The following is a 22,708-nucleotide window of genomic DNA, read 5'->3' on the forward strand; positions in this document are numbered from 1 at the left end:
AATATTTAGACAGGGATGAAGTTTCAGCCTTAACCTTGCTCAGTACACCAGTACTCCAAATACTCTTTCCATCTATCCTGTCTCTTTTTTCTCTCCGCCCAGCTCCCTCTAGAAGGAGCTGTTTTGTAAATGGAAAGCAGCATAGCTCGCCGGCGTTTATGAAAAGTTTATGAGGAGGCGTACAGTAGAGCTGAGAAACCTGTTCAGACACATTGCTTAAGATAACTAAAAACATGCTCAGCTTTGTTGTTAGAGAGTGGTGATATTTGGTGGTGTGCTGCTTTTATTTTAATTTGATACAAGTTCAACTGTTATGGAGATAAAGCCTGATTTATGGGAGGCCCCTTAGGATAAAAACCATTCTTCCTCTTCCATACACCATCAAACACTGACACACACTACCAAACACTCTCAAATTCAAGTTTTGTGTATTTGGTTTCTAATTTCACATGTTGATTGCTTCTTAGACCTTTAGTTCACACCTGAGTTTTATTTTATTGATTCCCAGAGTCAGTATATCAAGTCCACGTTTTTCCTTTTCTGTTTCTGAATTATTGTGTTTATCTTCTGCCTTGCTTCCCAAGCTACATGTCCTTCGTTTTGGATATAAATTTGTTTTCTGGATTCCCTTCTCCACAACCCCTTTGGTTGCCAAAATTATTGTGTTTGTTTAATCCACCTCCCTTCTGTTTTGTCACTTTGCATTTGGGGTCCTCCACCTGAACAATGTCTTCTGACATTAAAAGGCAAAACAGACATGGGTCGACACGTCCCTTCGGTTTTGTTCTTCTGTTTCTTTAAGCATACAGGTGATGATTTTCATGGCTTTTGTCAAGAATATAAATATGGCTCTCAGTTTTGCTGACCAAAGAATCCTGGTAGGGAATAATCCTCGCTGGCTTGATTTATGGTTGTTGAATAGGAAGTCTGTTAGAAACATTTGTTCTTCAAAACTCAATGTATTTCTTTCTGTGATTTCAGTTATATGTGGAAAGTAACACACACTGTTCATTTTAACAATCTTCAATTCACTATAAGTCACGCAGTGTGACAAGCAACAAATAATGTTGGCATTAAAACCAGGTTTGATTTATAAAGAATGTACAATGTCAATACAGGCTGAGCTGCAGAAAGGTATAAAGTAACTCAATTGGTATAGGTATAAAGTAACCAAATTCTGAAACTCATAAGATTTTATGAGCTGACAGTCTGATCGCAACTTTGTTACAGAAATAGTTTTCAAACTGCTGCTACAACGGTGTAAGTACCAATTTTAATCTAATCATATTGATCACATTTCTTTTCCATCAGTCAAACACAGATATCAGTGTGTAGCCATCTATGGAAAGAGTGGGAATTACAAGGTGAGGCAAAGGGAACTTGGAGAAACAAGAAAAACGAGTAGAATACAAATTTACTGTTGTGACGACACAGTGTGAAGTCAGAAAAAGAATGACATTTAATTAAAGTTTAAATCTGTGGGGATATTTCTGGGCTTCTCTAAATATAGCCTACATTGTGTCTGGCTGAGGTTTAAACAAAGAGAAATGTGTCCTGTAGAAGCAACAATTAGCTGTCACAAAAGACTATTATGTACATCTTGTTCAATCAAGACGCAAAGCATTTGGGAACAAATTCACTAACAAAGCTGAAGGATTAGTTGTTTAATTACGTTATTAATCGATAAACGATATATTTCAAAAACAAATAGCATCATGATTTATGGTTTTGGTTACACATCCCCATGATGGGCTCTGGAAGATTGCGATGACCCTTCACAAATTTGACAATTTTAACAATAATGGGGGAAAAAAAAAGGTAAATTTCAGTAACATACAAACTGTTCACACGATGAGAAACTTTGCTTGACCTGAACTAGCACACACCCAATGAAAAAATGCCTAATCAACTTCAGATAAAATCAATACAGCCTGGCTGCTTGACATACCTGCACTTCTAAGGTTTGGGTCCAAGTCTGGCATCTCTTTGACCGCCTCAGGACTCACGCTGTAGATGGACGCACCTGCCTCATTGGTTATACTGTTTGAGGGATGGAAAAGAAAAAAGATCAAGGGGAGATAATGGATGGGAAATACTGAGCAGCATGATATATCAGGCAAATTACAAGTTCAAGGTGTTGAAAAGAGCATATTGAGGGGTAATGAGAGTTTGTTTTTTTTCTTTTCGTCCACAGACACAATGCTGGCACATATAGCTTTAGCAAAGAAACTTGTACCCAACAACTTATCAACTTATCAGACTTGTGCTGCCCTTTTGAACTTGACTTATATGACTGGATTCAAAACAGCTTTATGACAACTAGTTTGGAAGTTACCCACACGTGTACAATCTTTCAAATGCCTCCAGGCACCGTGTCACAGCAGGTTAATGAATCATGTGAGCCCTACATGCAAAGCCCGATGGCATACACTTAATATGTACAGAACAGGTGATATGGTGATTTAAATTAGGTGCTGCTGTAGCTTGGTGGTCAGTGCTACCGTCTTGTAACCCTGGGGCTGCAGGTTCAAACCCAGGCTGCAGGAGGCATCTGGCGTTAAACAATTACCAAATCCTTCGTGCAAGTTTCCTCGCTGAAGCAGCCAAAAGAACAACAAGAAAGCTTGAGATAATTTGCTCAAAATATGGGTTCTACCTTCAGAATCTTCATGTTTTCTGGTAAAACAGTTTAAGGAATATAAATCTTTTTCACACAGAAATGATTGACACTTTAATAAAATGCAGTATGATTAATGTGTGTGGTGGTTTTTGGACATGACAGACTGCATATCTCTACACTGAGATTTATGAGTCACTACTGCCATCTAGAGGTCCCTATGGCGTACTGCTATTTGTGAATATTTATTATGTTGAGGGAATGCGTTACATAAACATTCCATCAAAAAAGAAAAAGAAAAACAATAAATTACAGCATCATTTTGGTACTACGCTTGTGATTAAAATTTAAAATAAAATTACTTTTTAAACCACACATTCACACACTATTTTGAGATAAATTCTAGTTCAGATAATTACTTTGTTTTGGAATGGCTACTTTTACATCTATTTTAAACATTTATTTTGTCACCTTTATGATGCAAGAAAAATAAAAAGTCATTATTACAATTATTAGTGACTAAATTTAAAGGATTTAGTTTAAAACACTTTAATACAAACAAGCTAAAGTAGCCCTGGTAATAGTTTACACTACCCACAAAAAGAAATCAGTTTATTTTAGTTAATATAGAGCTCTGTGCTTTTTTTTAAATTACCATATCATTTGTCAGATTTAGATTTTTATAAAAAGAACCAAGTTTCACATCCACATTTGTTTCTATGTTAATGTATTCATTACAAAATAGGCTGTTAAATGTTCCATCACCAACCACCAGGGCCGCAGCACAATAAAGCCACTGATACTGACGCCACACAACTGAACCTCTCATATTGTTTAGTCTTTTTGATCTCTCAGATTGTTGGAAAAACAGAGTTTCCTCAGGGCAAACCAACATGACAAGGGGGTCAATAACACCTCCCCTATGTCCGAAAGTAAGACCTTGTGCGGCATGTAGACACACACACACACACACACACCTTATACCAGAGGCTTAGAACGTGCCGCTACAACCTTGCCACATATAAGTATCTTGTTAATGAGTAGTGGCAGAGGCCTTCTGATGAGAATCATGTTTAAATTAACTTCCTCTCGTGCCTTCCCTTTCCCGTCTTCTGTTCTTTTTGTCAGCTCCCTATCCATTGTGCTGACAGCTGACATATCGCCATGGCGACACTGCTAACGAGCACTGGCACATGACCTTCAAGGAGGTCAAAGCAACACTGGTCATTTGCCTGATATACTGTGTCTAATGCAAAGAGACATGTACGTACACACAGTGGCAGGAGATGTATTCATTTCTTACATCATACACAACAAAGTCCACTCTACACAAACACTCAAAACACCCTCTGCTCCATTTATGCATAAAATTATAAGACCATTAGTTAAACTTTATACAAGCTGAAAAAAGAGACAAAAAGACAGGAAAGAAATAGTAGAGATGGGGCAAAAATAAATTTAAGATTTGATATAATAAAGAACATAGATGAATAGTGGAAGGGAAAAAAAGAGTGGCCAACAACCCCTATCACGTCTAAGTTAATTAAGGATCCTGCTGGGGAATCTCTGTAACAGCAGTGTCATGGATACAGCTCTGAGCCCTCATCGCCACAGCCTCCATGACTGTCGCCACACTGAGGGTATCGCCCTGGCAGACAACAGAAGGTCGTCTGTGGTTGGATGGCCAATGCACTTTAAGATCCAAAGTCACAGCTCGCCTCCTGGTGCAAAGCAATAACTTCTGGCCACGAGGGGTTCTCATTTCTGTGCTTTCATTGCTGTCTTAATTGTATGGGCACACATAAACACAAGCCTGGCTTTAGCCCTGTCCTTTCCTGGGGCAAAGTCACAAACTGGTTCTCCCATCTACACCCGCTACTCATATTTAAGACACACAAAAGCAGACACATAATGACTGCCCCCTGCTGCCCCTCAAGAATCACAACAAGGAAGGAGATGGATACACACTTTGATACCTCATTACTGCCTCCAGGCTGACAAAGCAGAAATTTAAAGCAGTTCAACGGTTCAGCATTGAAAACGAGAAAAAAGTTGGAAAGAGGTGAGAATGAAGCGAAAAAGAATAAGAAAAGATGACATTTGCAAACTTAATGCTTCAAGTTATTCAAAGTTTTACACATTATGTTAATCAGTGCAGTGCAACTGGGTGCAAAGTTGAGTTATATGTAGATTAGTGGGCAATAGTTTCATGTTATGCAGTTAAACTATATAAGTCTATAACAATTTGTATATGTGGCTTTTATAAAACTCTAAAGAACAGTTCAATTTGTTTCTCTTTTAGTTTGGGCACATAGGACTGACAGCAAAATTGGCCTGTTGTATATACTAAATGGTTAAGTCTTGTTTATGATCACTTAAATTGCTTTTACATTAAAAACCACAATCACCCATTCACACACACCCACTGATTGTCAGATAAGGGGCAAAATGAGATTGACTGCTCTTCCTCCTGTGCCACAGTCCCACCTACTTATGTTTTTATTACAGATAAATGCAACAGAGTGAATGTAGACTAATGGGGAAGCAATGTATATGATTGGATCTTACTAGATTTTACTGTTATTTTTTTGAGCAGAAAAACTATCCGAAAGATACCATTTTATTTTTATTTGTTTTGTATGACATATGAAAGATCTGGACTTAAAATAGAAATATCCCTCAAATAAGACCTAAAGCTACAGCAAAAATGTCAAAACTCGTCACCGACAAAGACACAAGCCATCTGTTGTTGTTGTTTAGTGAACTTCAGGCAGTCATAGACAGCAAACAACTATTTTAAGAATAAAATCTGTGCTGATATACATTTGATTTGATTTTTTAACACTTGTATTCAAATTAAAAACTATGAAAATCACTACAGTTTTATAATGCCTTCCTGTTTACCATAATTCTGTTCCTGTTAAGTGTGTTACGTATATATATATATATATATATATATATATATATATATATAAAGACACACATACACCACACTCGCCAACTTCCTCTGTTGACGCCGCTCAGACTGCTTGAATCCATTGTTCAGTCAGCTGCAAAGCTTGACCTCAGGGAGAAAAATTCTGGGATGTGCCATATCTCTCCCTAATTCACACACATACACACACATGCACGTCGGGTCTAAAGACGATGACATTTTTCACAGAGAAAAGCGTCCAAATGGCAGGTGTCAGGGGCCGTCAGTCTCCATTGAGACGCTAGAAGGCAGGAAGGCTCACACACACACACACACACAAACACATACACAAACTCTAAACTGCCAGTGTGAGGCATGTCTGAAAAGAGCAAAGCCTCACAGACATTCACGTCAATCTGTTCGCAGCAAAGGCTGGTACTTGTGCCACACACAGCAACATGCAAGTACACCCCCTACAATGACAAAAACACACATTGCATTGCATTCAGACTCATCACACGTTTGTCACGTGAAAGACCATCGCAGTTGCACACTGAAGGCCTGAGGAAAAATAGTAGGTGAAAAAAGGGGAAGAAGAAGAGAGAGCCTGGCTACCAGTGAGGCATGGTTGGGGAGAGATGGGTCTGTGGGTGAAAGAGAGACGACTGGCAGATATTCACTGTCCACCACTGCAAATGCCAAGGATAAAGCACCCCCTGCCCCCATTCTTAACCATGACAAGCAATATACAGCAATAAAGATTTTAAAAACATTGTCTTAAAACACAAAGTTGTAATAAGTATCAATTATTAAATGTCAAACCAAATTTTGAAGCACTAAGTGAGGTCTAAAAGTGAAGTTGGAAAACTTTTTTTTGTCAAATCCAGTTTAAAATTTAGACTCAAACCTAACTGTAATCACGTGAGCTAAGTTTGTACTTTTACTGCAAACCCATCTTGTTCAGGTATAACATCTGTAAAATGAATTTTAGACAACTTTAATTCTACCATTAGGTTTCATTTTTGCACCACAATAAATTAATTTTTGACAGCTATGCTACATTTCAGCGATGTTCAACACCAACTTCATTCTTTCTGTATAAAGTCACAGACATAACCTTTTCGTTGTCATTCACCCATGGGTTCATTTCCCTTTTGAAACAAAGATGCCCCCTCACAGCCAGGCTGAGGCCTTTCCATGCCTCTAAATCCATCTGTCCCTCCATGTATCCAACCTTTAAACCCCATTCTGGGGGGCCTAGGAGCCTGGATCTCACTCAATCATCTCTGGTCCTGCCACTGTATGTTCATCACTCTCTTAGCTTGGCCCCTAGGAGCATGCCTGGACACAGGACGTGACAGGGGATACACATGCCCATTTCCACATAAAGTCATAAATACAGTCCCCACCACTGTCCTCCAGGTCCATCGGCTAGCCAGTAATAATGATCTCATCCCAACAGAAGTGAGCCAAAGGGCAAGACAGTCAAGGACTTACTATGAGCATGACTGTGTGTCAGCAAAGGCAGACACTGTTAGTTATTTAAGTATGTCTCCTGCTGCAATTGCTTAGATTGCTCTCTGACACTCCTAAGTATAATTAATCAAGAAAATGAGAACAATGACAAGCAGAATAAAAAGATGACAAAGTTTTCAGCAACAAAAACAACACATTAGGTAAATAAAGGACATGCAGGGAGGAAACCTACATCATCTGAAAGTGAAAAGTTACTTAAACAGAAGCAAAAATTATTTACCTCCATTTTTAGTTTAAAATAACAAATTATAGCATCAAGTACTTTGTGCAAGAAAAACTATACTGACAGTATGATTGGTTGCTTCAAGGCTCTCGAGGATCCAATTGTGTTTTTATGAAAAAAGCATAAGAGGGTGGTTATCTCCTTGCCTTCAGGAAGGAAAGAGCAAGTGGTTACAAAATTGGATGTGTTCTCTATTTGCCTTTAGCTGTGGTCACAGTGCACTGTGTGTGTGTGTGTGTGTGTATATAATCATCATTGCCGAAAGACATCCTAAACCTAACCGCAGATGCTTGTGCCCGCTGACGTTATTTTTGTCAGCATATTACAGCCAACCAACGTTAGCATTCACATTGCCCCAAATACACAAAAGTATGACAGTTCACACGCAACTTTGAGAAATCTAACAGAGTTTAAGCTAAACAACCAAACGCAGTTATCAGAAGCCTCATTAAAAGGCAAAAATATGAAATGACAGTAGTAACTCACTGTGTCTTTGATAAAACATTTTCAATTCAGTTTAATGCAGCAAACTAACAAAAATAAACTTTTACACATTTGCCTTATTAACTTTACAGCATTGTTAATACCCCAAATCTAATTGAGGTGAAGATTTCACATCAGATGAGTTAAAGTATATCTACTAAATACTGACACGTAAAAACCGTTTGCTGCATGGCGGGAGCCAGTAAGGACATGTCTCAGAGAATTGTCATTTTTAGTGTTTGCAAAATTGCATTTCAACTTCACAATAACAATAAAGTGCTATAATTAGTTTGATAAATTGTATCTTGGTGTGTTTTTTTGCCAGCAACACAAACAGGAGAATTGGCTTATTTATTGTTAAATTTTTACTTATAAACAGCATCCAGACTGTGCTTACAATAATGGTGAAAAGCTGCATTTGCCTAATTTTCTAAACTGCCGTGGAAAGGCAAGGTGATGCTTTCAGGGGTTCAACACTCTTGTTCATGAAGCTATTACTTGAGTAAACTCTCACCCTTCTTAACTGTGTCAGTCTATAATTCATACAAGCCCAACAGTGACTTGAATAATAGGGTATAAAACTTTAGACAAACAATGCATTATTAAATCAGAAAGGGCACATTAGAAATCACTTCTTCTTGAGACACAAACATATGAACAGAACCTGTGGGACTTCGGTGCAGAATATCCCACCTCTAACACACAAAATACAAAAAAAAAAGTCTGTCCTGCAGGCTGACATTTCTGGCTGTCATTTCAGCTAAGCACTGAGGCAAATGAGCAGAAAGCGAGAGACAGACGTGTGGAGTGGAAAAAATGGTAAGGGGTGGGGGGTGGAGAAACAATGAAGGCTTACAGGGAGACAGGAAGCAGACGGCGTAAATGAAGCCGAGGACTTTAATGAACTGCTGCAGTCGAGGCTGACAGAAAAGGAGGAACGAGCAGCAAAGAGAGGCCTAATTATCTAAACAAATATCATGTTTGCATAAGTACGCACACAAATACAAGTAACAGAATCAAACAAATTACAGTTGTAAAAAGAGCTTAGTATTCTCAAATATATTTAGAAAAACTTTAATGACGGACAACATCACTTTTGGAGTCACGTAACAATACTGATTAAATATAATCTTTTCTGTTCTCTCTCCCTAAACGCAGCATATAAAGCAACAATGTACATCACACACATGCATCATATGTGTTTTTAAAGATATCTAAAACAGAATTCAACTTTCGAAGAAGTTACTTTAGCAACAGCAAATGACAAATACAGAGCAGAAAAAAGACGAGACTGAAAGAACCTGCAGAGGAAGTGTCTTTCAATGTCAAAACACACAAACATACAAGACAGAGTTAAAGTTGAGAATAATTTGTTAGTTCAGTTTAAGGTAGCTCTGGGCACCTGCTTGGGTATAATGTCAGTTTGGAAATGTTCACTGACATAGAAAGACAATCACAATGTGCACCAGAATCCTGGGCAATTATTTATCTTAGGGAGACTGAAAGCACTAAGACATCAGTTTCTGGTGATGTGTTACTCGTCTACATCACTGACCTGTCATATAAGGTTTCCTTAACAAGATGGACCCCTCAAAGTCATCAACACCTGCCAACTCTGAGGTCAAACAACTATCTGTGCTTTCAATTTATTATTATTATAGTTATATAAAAACACTGGAGGCCAACTTTACTAACTTATCAATAGACATGCAGCAAACCAAAGAAAGAATCATCTCCACAACTGGAGATGTTTTATTTACTCTCTTTGTTAACTTTAAATGTGAATATGTGGAGAGACAAAGAAAAATGGAGTTTATGTCTAAAAATACTTATGAACAGTTCAATTTCATTTTGAATAAATCCATGTTAGACACTGCTTAACAGGAATTTAGTGGCCGAGTTAAACTGAAGACTGTTAAATATCAACACTGACAGAAGACAAATTAATACTTGTTCAATCATCAAATTAATGTTAAGTTTTATCTTATGTTTGTCTACAACAAGACAATGCCTAATTCTGCTTTGATTAAACATTGATTAGAAAAAAAATACTGACATTTTAAAGGGTTGAGACTGAAGGAAAAATCAGTAAGAGGGAGTGCAAAAAAAGAAACAAAAATGAGAATAAAAACGGCAGAAGTTGGACAGGAAACAGCGGTAAGGAACTCAAATTCAGTTTTTAAACACATTCAGTCTGCTCTCTGTGTGTCCTTTTAGTTACATAATCCAAAGAATTTAAAGTGAGATGTAAGACGACTTCAGTGCAATATCATCTGGATAACAAAAGTGAATTTTGACAGCTAATGTAGGAATATTTTTCTGCTTTTTTAAAGTTCATGCACTTGCAAACAAAGCCTTTTTTTACACAAACCAGGTTACACCAAAGGCAGATAGTTCACACATGTGTTATTTGCTGACAAATGTAGTTGGATTCTGAATATTCAGCACCACATCAAACATCCTTCTCTTGTTTATGCCAGTAGAAGCAGCAAAAGTATTTAAAAAAAAAAAAAAACTGACATATCAAGATGAGAATTTTTGCTGCCCCGAAGGCACTCAAGATAGCTCAAAAAAAAGAAAGAAAATATCTATAGAAGTGGATTCAGGAAAAAGATAATAATCAAGTGAACGTTAATGTTCCACAAGGAAAAATGTGATGTTAGAGAAACAGTCTGATCCATTACACCTACAGTGTGACCTCTGAAGTGTGCACACACGTATGAAATTAAAAATCCTTTAAAAAGCTCCTACACACACATTCAAGAACAGACCAGAATGAACTTAGGCTGCGGTCCCATTTCCAACCTCAAGTCAACAAACACACATGGAGCTGAGCAGAAAGTAAAAGAGACGGTGCAAACAGAGGTCAGTGCTTGTTATCCTTGGATCACGGGTCCGTGCTGTTATATTCTGAAGCTTGGACTGGATTTAGTTACGAACGAGACTTGAACCACAAAAAAACATCTCTTTAATTGGACTAAAGAGAAATAAACTCCAGATGGATTTTACTAGATATTCACATGAGGACACATTCCAATTTGTCTCTCTTCATTTCATCCAGCTTTTTGGCTCCCCCACACGTTTCTGTTTGGTTGTCTACTCTTTCACATTCTTTAATCCTCCGTCTTACCACTCTGTCCTCTAAAGGTTTTATGTCTTCCATAGTTAAGTCTATTTCTCATTCATTATTCATACCCTTCACTAATCAGGTCCCTCTTCATCTCAATAATTGAGTTTGTCCATCATTTTTGAGTTCTGGAAATAAAATTTTAAAACAGAAACCTCAGAATATTTTGGTGAATATCCAATTAGAGAAGTTTTAAACATTTGAATTTTAAAAAACTGATCATACGGTTCACAAACAGTGGTACGCGTGGAAGGGAGTTTTATTGAGATAAAAAGTTAATCAATAATGTAAAAAAAATAATCTTAACAAATAATGAGCTTATTTTGAAAGAACTGCAATGAAAAGGTTGAATATCTATCAGACAGTTTGGTAATTTTATAGAAAATTAAATCCTGATCGGCCGAACTCTCACAAATGAGTGGTTTATTTAAAACCAGGCAGCTCCAAGTGTTACTTACTACTTTCCTTTTAGTTTAAAAGACACATTTTATGTTTTAACCTGGCAAAAAATATGAACACACTGTAAGGTCAGATTTTACACCCTGCATCATGATTTAGGTGGACCATGAGGATCTGTCAGTTTTATATAAACTGAGCACATTTTTATTTAAATGTACAGTATGGGAAAGTGCCTCTTCTAGTATGCGATCCATAATTATCTTACCAGTAGGACACATCTAAAGGGTGAAAATAACGTCTGGAGATGAGGTCAGCAAAGAAGGACTCAGTTTCACGGCAAGCAGTCCCGTTGCCAATAACAACCTTCGTACAGCTGGTTGGGACAAAATAAAGAAAACAAAAAAGGTAAGGATAAAGACAGTAACATCAAAAGATAAAATTAAATTGTTATTAGTTTTTTTTTTTTTTACTTTTTTCTTGTTAATAACATTTATTTCACTGAGTTAAGGCAAAATGCAAATCGTTTTCTGTCTCTGTACTTATAACAGTAATCATTCAGCAGCAGTACCTGAATTTGATCATAAGGTGGCGCAATTTCTCTGCTTCTCGTTGCTGTCCTGAATTGTGCAAGTATGCAACATCAGTATGAAGAATCTGACCTGGAAGCAGAACAACAGAATAAACACACTGTTGATCATGAAGTGTTATGATGACAACAGAAGAAGCTGCTTTTATATTTTCACTATAAATAGTATCTGCATTCTCTAAGTAGGCCAGCTGCTCCCACTTCTAGTGTAGCTGAACAATGCTTAGGTAGATGGAATGCTTTCAAGTAAGTAGTCACAATACTGAAGGAAAATATGAGTAAAAGAGCTGAAGCTCAAACTTCTCTTGGCACAGAAGTAACAAGTGATTGATACTTTCTGTCTACAATGAACACAGCAGACTTTAGGTTAGTTACTTGTGGGGGAGAGGACAGCCAGTTTACAGCCATGTCTGAAGCCAGGATCCACTCCCATGATGACACAGCCCCTGACGGGACACACCAACAAGCGCTGGCGGAGGTTCCGCACAAACATGGCAATTGACTCCTTTTCTGCTGCACTTGTTAGCTTCGTCCTAATGAGAGGAAAACCAGAGACAGATGATCGAATAAGGAGACGAGACATGAAAGGAACCAACTTAAAGATACAAACAAGAAAAAGAATTCAGAATGTAAGGTTTACAGAAATGTATGTAGACGTTAGCTCTATGATAGGAAGCATAAGAAAAGATTTAGAATTACACTTTCAAACAGAAAAAAATCATCAGAAATAGAAGAGAACCAACCTAAAGCCAAACATAAAATGCCAAGAATACCTGTAGCTCCTGGTGAGGAAAGGCAGAATAAGCCTTTTATAAGAGTCTTCTACTGCATTTCTAATGATTGCATGAAGTTCTTCTCTTGCAAAGGTTTTTGGCTTCCACCTGCATCAAAACAAAGAAAGGAAACAGTTATTTTCTTCCTTTCTACGAGTCATTGCAAATGATAAATGCAACTTATCTAAAAATAAAATAAAAAAAAAAAGAGTTCCTTTATCATTTCCTAAACTTCTCACTCACATGAAAATATTAAACTGAGTGCCCAACAGCCAATCTGAACAAAATATTGTTTAAAAATAAACTTCATTTTAATTGGAGTCATACATTTCTTTAAAAATGTATTTTCAAGTCAGCTAAAAAAAGTAATAAGTAATTGTTTAACTTTCCTAAACAAAATAATAGATATAAATAAATTCATTAAATGTATTTTCTTTCTTTTTGACTACATTGTAAGGTATGAAACCACACATAGAAACAATGAAAAACTATGAAAAAATCAACCAATACATTGTTAAAAATTTAGTTTTCATATCAGTCTTCTTATTTAACACCAACTAAAGGCCACAGATGAAAAATAATTATTCATGACTGCACATATTATTACATGTATCATACTTCTGTTGTTTGTCCTATGTCCTGCTATCTTAAAGGAAAGGACACCTACCTGACAACGACATCTTTATTATGGTGTAATTTAAATGTGGCAGACGTGCCTGTGAGTGTGCGTATTATTGTGTTTCTGACCTGTTGTTGATGCACCACCGAGTGAAGTCACTCTTCACTCTGTCGGGAATGTTCACCTTCACTGTCAAAACCTTCAGATTCTCCCCTCGGTTAATAGCCAGCGTCTGCGCACAGACAGGTACACAAGACTAATTTTAATCACTGTTAAGTTCAGACCTTCATTGTCCCTCGGGGGGGGGAATCTGCTTTACAGGAATCGTTAAAATGACAAAAAGACACGAGATATCTTTATTGCAAGCAACCTGGCCAAGCTCAACTCACAAAAACATTTAAAATCTCGAAAAAATATATTCTGATAATACCCCGAACAGACAAGGAGGACTATCTGTGAAGGTGGATGGTATTTATAAATGAAGAAATTGAATTACTTTTATATTTACTGATACATTTATTCCAGTTGCTTCAGTAGTTATAAGACAGAAAAATATTATTTTACAATATATCAATGTTTCTTCTAAACATCTGAGCTGAAAAAAAAACACCAATTTGATTTTTTTTTTCCAGGATTTTCTGTTTCTTTTTGTCTGCACATTATAAAAACAGAAAACTGAGGATTTTCAAGTACATATTCCAAGAAAAATCCAAAGTATCTCTTCTAAAGAAAATTCGTAACTCTACATGTGCCTAAGAAGCGATAAGCCTTGGAGAATGTCCTGTGGACCGGCCTGTCGTGTTGTGCGCTGGTTCCCCCCTCAGAGGAGCTGTTACATGCTGTTAAGCAAACAGTAGTAAGTGTCTGACCTTTTCAGTCGGGAACCTTTAGCCTGCCACAGAACAGAGCCAAAAAGCAAGACGTCAATCTGGAGCCCAAGCGGAAGAAACAAGCTGACAAATGCCACCACTGTGCCACCATCAGGCTCTGAGACCGCAAGGCCTACCCCCCACCCACTCCCCACACGTGCCACAACCATTACCGCTCAGCAGCACCCTCGGATGAAGCGCACCCGCATGCAACGCACCCACAAAACTAAAACATCTTCGAATCTCAGCTAATGGCATAACAGGGGCCGGGATTAATGCAGCAAGTTTACTCAAATAATGACGAAAGTTAAGATTTCTCTTTCGGTGACATGTTTCCACCTCAGGCTTGCTCACTGGCTGTCCTGGGATTTCGGAAACAATCTTCATCAAAGCGCCGAAGTTCAACATCTTGTCAAAGAAAGAAAGCGAAACATTTATTTACAAATAACTGGAACATCCCTGAAAGCCGCTGATTGAAAGGTTTGTGTTGAATGAAAAAAAAATGTCTTGCTAAATCTCTGTTCTTAAAATAAAGATGATCATATTTAACTAGCTGTCAAAGACTGCAGGTTAAAGTTGGGGATAAGAAAAATGTTTCTATCAATTATCAACCTAATACAAATGACACTACAATGCAAAGATAAATTATTAACAAACTGTGTTTAAATTTAAGGATTGTTCCAAAGTTGTTGCAAAGCTATTTGGTAGCTCTTTATAACTTGTAATTTCACACAAAAACACAAACTGTAAAGTAATTTATTTGCCTGGTTGCTAAAGCCTAAACCAGTTGCTCAATTTCTAGCTATACACAATTTCAGTCGTCCCTGCTGATGATAAACAGGATACAGTCCGTCTGTATAGCTCTAGATTTCTGTGTGGGTCAAGTCGCCGGTGAGCGGTAGCGTGATCTGAAAGAGGGATGTGAAACAGAGTGATGTTTGTACGTTTAAAAACACCAGAAGTGACAAGGAGTCAAGTATTAGCCAAACCCTGACAAGGCCAGAAAGACAATCTCTCCTCGATGCCCCTTAATTCCTTTAGCGGCCCCAAAGCGAGGGCAGCCGGCCAACAACTATGCACTGTCTGTCTCCTCCTCTTTCTTATTCGTTCTGTAGAAATATACTGTCATCAACACATCTATCCATCCGCCATATCGAGGATAAACAAACACACGCACACTGGCAAACCCAGTCACAGAAAATACGCACACTTCCTGACCTTGTTGACACAGTGCTACAGCGCTAAATGTGGTTGTATAAGAGTGGTACCTCAGCCACCTGCAAGCTGCCTCACAGTCCTGGAATTTCAATTTCAATTGGTACAATGAAGCAAGACTAATCAGTTAACAAGCTAAGCTGAACTCAAAGCTAAAGTTTTAAATGTCAAAAAGTGTCTTTGCTTTAACTGGATAAATTACAGATGAGTTGAACAAGAGCTTATATTCAGATTTGCTTTAAATCTTCCAGAAATATTTTCCTGATCATTCTCTTTCAGAATATTGATTATCACCACTAAAGAAAAGCATTTATTCTGAATAACATACATCTAACATCTATAATAACAGATATAAGTGAATACATTTTAAAAATCATTAGTTTGTTATTAAATTTCACATTAGACAATGTTTACTTACTTTGCATAATACTTAGAAAGTTTGCTAGACCTACAGCATTTTTTTATTGTATTATTTTATTATTTCTGTTAAAAGTATTGACATTATCAAAAGTAAAATGATCAGACAGCACAAATTAAAACACAGCAAACTTTATTTCAGTGTGGACTTTCTCTTTAACTGGAGAAAAGCTTTTTGTCCAAACGAGGAGACAACACAACTCAGGCGTTTCCTTGTAAACTCACCAGAAATGACTAATGTATTACCATGCTTAAGCATGCCACAAAACAAAAACACACACACAAACTGCTTTACCAAATTATTATCCTCCACCTGTCCATCAAACAGGTCTGTTTAATTGATGAAACGGTTCCATTTACTCGAGTTCCTCTGCAGGCAAACCCCAGACTGCAGCGTTAAACTCCTATTTAATCACAATGCAAATTGAACTGAAAGTAGCCCTCTGCCACATTCAGCAAATCTATCCTGGCATACTTAAGAGTGTACCGGCTACTAATGGCTAAAAGGTAAATGTGTACCCTTCAAAAGAAGACTCAAATCAAGTCTAATGGAATTAAATCTGGGCTGAGCAATATGCTCTCAGACGTGCTGAATGCCAAAGCTTTCTATAAACTAACTTCAGGTGAATTTAGAAAACTGGGGGAGTCAGGCTTCTTCATATTCTGAACTCTTTATAACAGAAAATCCAATTATAGGACTTAAATGATTGGTCAAATAATCAAATACTGCAGCAGGAAATTAATCTGGCATGTGTTTCATTACGGATTTTGTCTTTTCAGGAGTTTTGTGCCAACACTGTTAATTTATGCAATTTAAATGTTGGTTTTTCAGAATCAATGATTATGAAATGATTGGTAAAAATTGGTAAAAGAAATCAGCAGAATTAAATTGATGCTTTCATGTCACATATTTTTATGCTCAACAAGCAGCATAATTCTCTAATTACTCTGTTGGGAAAAAAAAATTGAAAAGAAATTGAAAGAAAATGTAATTTATTATATGTGATCCTATCATAAAATACATTCATCTTTAGATTTGCTCGACTTTTATTAACAGTTACAGCCAGTAACTCCCTTACCTTATCCACTTTCTTTAACAAACCAGAGCTGAGGCTTAATAACATGTGCTAAAGCATATGGCCGTGTGTGTACCAACACACATGCCTTCTGTCAAAACACATCTCCCACCTGCTTCCTCCCCCCGCCAACTTCGTGGCTAGAAAAGGTTCATTTTAGCCGGAATCTGACAGCTAGCAGGGTCACAGCAGCCTGTGGATTAACACTCTGTGACAAAGGCGAGTCATCGAATTAAATGCCTTGCATACTCAAAGGAGGAGGGGGGAGTGGGGGGAGAGGAGGTGAGGAGTGGATTGAAGGGATGAGGTTTAGTCAGAAAAAGAGGGAAGAGGCAGATCAGAGGAGAGCAAGGGAGATAAGTGACAGCCGCACCTCAGCGTCACTCGTGTTCATGCTTTCTTTCCTGTACTGCCCCCACCCCCTCCCCATCCTTTTGTCCGCCCGTGGGCCCAGCAGCAGTAGCTGTCACTACAGGAGGCCACCTGTCAATCAAAGCCTCCTAATCCAATGGCATGTCGGCAGGGGACATGTCACATATGTTAAGAAGAGAGAATGAGGGGACTTGCAGGCCGCGGTTGTGTGTGAGCAAGTGTGTGTATGTGATTGAAATGACTGCAGGGCAGAGCGCGGTTGCTAGAGAGTGTGGTGTGGCAGAGACAGCGGGTGATGGAAGCTGTGGTGACACATGAGGGCTGGGACCAGCTCTGAGTAACCCACCAGTCACTGGAGAGACAGAGGCGGGGGGGGTGGGGGAGCAGCGGAGGCAGAGCAGGGCACAGGAGGGGTAAATATGAAGGCACAGACAAGGCTAACTGCGACTGACGTGGGTAGCATTCAGAGCCAGCATGCAAGAAGCAGATAAAAATGACAAACACAAACAGATGGAGTGCATTTGTCTGTGTGTGTGTATGTGCATGTGTGTTATCAGGTAAGTTAAAAAATAACTCAATACAGGTGTAAAAAAAATCATTGTGGTCCAGACGAAGTACAGTGGTTTTCAAGTTTTCTGAACTTGTATTTTCATGAAGTTGTGTTAATATTTGACCCTTTAAATTCTAAACGTAGAGGATTTGTCTGAGGATGTAAAGCTAGCCAGAAAGTTAAGATGATAAAGACGTATAAAAACATTTAAAATCCCTTAGAAACTGAAATAAAGGACATATTTTTGAGGCCCAAGATCTGTCAGTATTTCGAATAATTGTAATCTTTTCTTGAAAAATATTTTTTGGAAAGCTTTATACAGTTCATGCTGCCCTTCAAAACGTGTTTAGCAGTCTGGAAAACATCATAGTCGGAAATATTCTGTATCTACATTCTGAAAAGCTTCAACCTATGCGGTAGGTGTGAGAAAGTGAAACCTCTCTATTGTTACCTGATGGGGTTGGATGCGCTGGATGTTGGAAGTGAAGTCAAAATAGAGGTGGAACTTGTCAATGTCCTTGTTTTTGTTTTGCTCGACCCCTGTTTTGCTATGGCCTTGGGAAGACTGCTTCTGCTCCTTTTCCTTTAGAGCAGACTTAGACACAGACGACTGGATGGTCACAAAGCTCTTCTCACATCTGACAAAGACACAGATAACATATGAAGAAAGAGATCATATAATAGTAATATTTAATCACCATAAAAACTATTGCAGTGAAAAACTGAAAAATGCCCAAAAAACAAATATGCACAAGGATTCTTACAATGTCTTAATGTAAGTAAGTGTCTCAGGGTCTTTGGCTATCATATCTGCCAAGATATGCTCCACACCTGTGGCCACTTCTTCTATAGATGACAGACCTGTCTCACACAAACACAGATCATGGTCTATTTAGAAAAAGTGATAATAGCAACTTTGAATCAGATTTATTAATACAATTTATATAGCACTTTTTACTTCTCAGACATTTTCCATCTGGTAATTTCCCACAATCTGGATCAAAATCATTTATAATAAAAAAAACTGACCCGGGATCTCTTGAATAAGCAACATTTTCTATGAGTGTGACTCAGACAACCTCAAACCAGAATTATATTTGAGGCTATGTTTAGTTTCATTTACATGTACTGTGCATGTCAAAGAGTTTTTTTTTCCTACCTTCAGTACCAGGTTTCACCCATGCCCTTAGATCCAGGCTGTGTGGCGTGTTCATCAGCGCAGTGGCAGCCTCTTCGAGGCCCAATGCTTTGGCCCTGCGAGCTTTAGTGAGCTTGCTGCCTTTTTTATACGGAGAATACTGCAAGCAAAGGACAAAAACACAGCTCCTGTAGGGTTTTGGTTTCCAAATTCTGTTATTTTCGAGGCTCAAACTTCTGGCGTATCTCAACTTTTTCAGACATTTTGACTTCTATTTTGTTATGACACAGTATTTTAATTCCAGGTGCTACAATTCTATTAATCTACTGATTAAAAGAAATCAAACTAAGACAAGTTATTTGTCTTAGTTGCTTAAAAACAGAATACCAGAGAGCTTTATCAGCATCCAAAAATATACATGATAACCTGCAAACTATATCATTACGATATTCTGATTGTTGGGGGGGTTATGGTGTTCATGCAGCCTTGTTTTGATTTTCTTATAGAAAAAAAAGATAACTATAAAGAAAAGTGTTTAAGTCTTTGGGATGTGAATAACAATGCAACCTAAAACATGTCTTTAAATTCACATCTAATTGATAGATAATACTTCAACATAAAGAATTATTCTGACCACATGATCCAGTTCATCGGCTGATCTGCAGCTCCTAAGACTTTGCTCCAACTCCTGTGTCAAAACACCGTCCTTCTTTAGGGTCTGAATCACAGACTGAGTCTTCTTGGCAAGAGAACTGGAGGAACACAGCCATATAAAGAAAACAACAAAAAACAAATGTTTATTATAAACACAGCAACACATATTCACAACTATTATAGTAGTCCCATACAACAATTTAAGGCCTCAGAGCTTGACCACTAGCACCATCTAGTGGCCAATGATCAATATACTGCCTGAAAAGAAATGTTTAGTTTTTGCTGTGTTTTCTAATTGTTATTCCTTTAATATTTACTTTTACCAACCATAACTCCTCATAAACCATCTGAACATCACGGACAGCATCAGCATCCATGTGGTTGATCATCTCTTTGCGGTAGCGCACTATAAAGGGAACCGTATTTTCCTCACGTAGCAGCATAATGATGTTCATGCACACCCACTTCTCTGTACATGACAGGATGGAAAGCAGCTGAGGAAGACAACGGAAAGAAATAAACTTTAAACATGACAGTTGAAAGAGTCAAACAGACAATAATAAAACATTAACCTTAAAACAGAATACACTTTGCATACAGAATTTCTGTTCTATAATACTTGTTTTGTCTTGATGTACAACGCACTGCATAATGTTAAAGGAAACAAAATGATAAATTAGAAAAGTGACTTCCACACTTCTGTCATTAAGTTCACAATATGAATAACTGTCTAAGATATAATTTCTCAGGATGAAGAGAGAACAGCAGAGAGAAAACCTTTCCATACCTCAGTCAAGTCCCAGTTCATATTGAGTTCATTCCTCAGAGGCTGTGCTTTGGACTCTGGTAAAGTAGCCCGTAGTCCCTGGCAGGTGTCACTGGTCTTCTGTTTCTTTGGACAAGGCTCGTCAAAAGTAAAGTCCTCCTCTGCTGCTTCTTCTTTCTTTACCTGAAACCCACCTTGTGATGACCCTTCACCTGCCCATTCGTCTGTCCCATGGGCTTCTGACACAATAAATGATACCCTCTATGAAAGAGATTGAAACACACAAAAAAATAAAAATAAAGACATTAGTACAAGGATATCTGGCTTATTAGAACACCCAAAAGCCATGTGCTATACAGCGTAAAGTTAGGTTTTTTTGGCAGAGATGTTTCAGTCAACCTGAAGAAAGAGATCAGGTTCTTCACCGCATTTATGTCTATCTTTCCAGTTTAATTTTATTAATGCAGAACTGTGTTGTGTGCATTCTTATTCATAATAGGGTTTATGTTTTTTATTGTGATAAATTCAACATATTAGAGAAGAAGAAAATGCTGAATGTGTTTGTAAATCTAAATCTAAATGAAAATCAGAAATCTTACCGCAATAGTAATAAAACTTACCTCTTCCTTCATTTTAATACTTGGACCACTCTCGTCACCCCTGTCACCTTCTGGACCACCAGTCTCTGTTTTGCTTTTATTTTCTTCAAAAGTCTCATCAGACTGCTTTCTCTTTGTCCCAACCAATGCAGATGCAGTGGGATTCTTTCCTTTGGAGACTGGATTTCGGACCCTTGGTTTAGGATCTTTAGGCACTTTAGGTTCTTTGGGGACTTTTGGTTTAGCAGTTCTTTTGGCAGCTGGTTTCTTCGGACCGGCTGCGGGGGCTCTGGCAGTCTTGCTGGGAGCTTTTGGCTCTGGAGGCCTCCACTCCTCCGCGTCCTCATCACTACTCGCTGTTTGACAAAAAGACCTGGTGGAGGAGCAAAAAAACAAAGTGGAGAATCAGCACAATAGATAATAGAAATACTAAATGTTTTTTCTTTGAGCATAAAGGTTCAGAGTTTGTGATGGTAATCCAGAATTATACAAAGATGCACCAGTTTCAGTTTCCTGACTGCTCTTTGGTGCAGAAAACGTTTGATACAAAATAGTAAACATAACTCACAAGTCGGACTCCAGACTTTCATTTTCGTTGTAGCTTGAAACTTTGGCAGTTGTTGCTCTGGGTTTGCGCATTTTCTATTAGAAAAGGTGAAAAGTTGGAGTTACATCAAAGCTGCAACAAGAAAAGAAAGACGCTTGGGCACTTTTTCATAAGATAACTATCCCTTCGTGCTGGGCATTAATTTGTCAGTGAAACATTTAGCTAAAGCTACTGTCGTCTATCTGGAATCAAAAAGGACAATGCATGTTTTGCTCATTTGAACAATTACTTCAACTTGGAAGTTAGCTGGCTGTCACGAAGGTTAGCTAGTTTTTCAAAAGTGCCGCTTTGTTGTGACGCTAACAGAAACATTTACACCACAACCTGGCGTTTTCATTTGTGGCACCATTTTCCCGCACGATATAAAGCCGAACTACTTAGTTATACCTTTATATAGTTGAAACTGTGTCGCTTATATGTTGCTATTCCTTTACAATCGTGGTTAAAAGAAGCTGAATAAGAGCTAATGACGACAGCCAATCAGAACACGCAAAATCCTTAAAGGGCCGGTACCTCGAAGGTGTTGCGTTTCCGCAGCATCACAAAGTTTACACCGCCACCTGCTGGTAGGAAGTGAGTATTGACTCAAATGTATCCTGAAGGGTAAATCACATGATAAATCACTTTTTAAAATATATATATATATTAATGTAATTAAAACGGCAATCTGTCCCTTTTTAATGTCACACTGATTTTTCCAATAGCTTTAACACAATATTAGTTGATGTTTTAAGTACCCAACAATTACTGCCAGGCTTCAATACTTCTGTAAGCAATCCTGTTAAGGCTATACAAAAAAAATATTATCTTTTAGTTTATTTTTATTATTTTAGATTTATGTACAGACCTGTTTACAGTAAAATGTGTTATCCTGTAATTTTTAGACGTTTTACCCAAAGTCCCAAGTGGTCCAGACAGCACACACACATCTTTTTTCAATAAGTGGTGTTTATCTTATTTTTTCAGTGCACAAGTACACCAAACCAGAATTTTTAAAATGAATGCTGTCATTTAACTATTCGTGTTTTGTCGTGACATATTCAAAAGAACTGGAGTATCAAGTTTTTACATAGGTCAGAAAAGTGAATGAAGAAGGCAAAACGACAAGGTGCCTGGAAGTGTCTGAATATAAAGATGATTTTTGATTTAAACATGAATTCTGTTGTTT

At 37.8% G+C, this 22,708-nt stretch overlaps 1 protein-coding gene across 1 annotated transcript in view; it reads right to left on the minus strand.

Annotated features, from left to right (window-relative positions):
* The window catches only part of srbd1 (S1 RNA binding domain 1), a 43,655-nt gene extending 21,658 nt beyond the window's left edge, over positions 1-21,997 (minus strand). The window contains exons 1-15 of the mRNA XM_017428445.1: positions 21,928-21,997; positions 21,502-21,575; positions 20,955-21,306; positions 20,356-20,595; positions 19,896-20,062; positions 19,549-19,666; positions 18,936-19,074; positions 18,541-18,637; positions 18,228-18,414; positions 13,406-13,509; positions 12,659-12,766; positions 12,261-12,418; positions 11,868-11,958; positions 11,565-11,672; positions 1,949-2,040 (exon numbers count right to left, since the gene is read on the minus strand). Coding sequence (XP_017283934.1) covers positions 1,949-2,040; positions 11,565-11,672; positions 11,868-11,958; positions 12,261-12,418; positions 12,659-12,766; positions 13,406-13,509; positions 18,228-18,414; positions 18,541-18,637; positions 18,936-19,074; positions 19,549-19,666; positions 19,896-20,062; positions 20,356-20,595; positions 20,955-21,306; positions 21,502-21,572 — 2,032 coding nt within the window. The 5' untranslated portion in view covers positions 21,573-21,575; positions 21,928-21,997. The remainder of the gene's footprint in view (positions 1-1,948; positions 2,041-11,564; positions 11,673-11,867; positions 11,959-12,260; positions 12,419-12,658; positions 12,767-13,405; positions 13,510-18,227; positions 18,415-18,540; positions 18,638-18,935; positions 19,075-19,548; positions 19,667-19,895; positions 20,063-20,355; positions 20,596-20,954; positions 21,307-21,501; positions 21,576-21,927) is intronic.
* Between the last annotated feature and the right edge of the window lie 711 nt (positions 21,998-22,708).

This window comes from Kryptolebias marmoratus, linkage group LG22 (genome assembly GCF_001649575.2).
Source record: "Kryptolebias marmoratus isolate JLee-2015 linkage group LG22, ASM164957v2, whole genome shotgun sequence".
Taxonomy (NCBI): domain Eukaryota; kingdom Metazoa; phylum Chordata; class Actinopteri; order Cyprinodontiformes; family Rivulidae; genus Kryptolebias; species Kryptolebias marmoratus.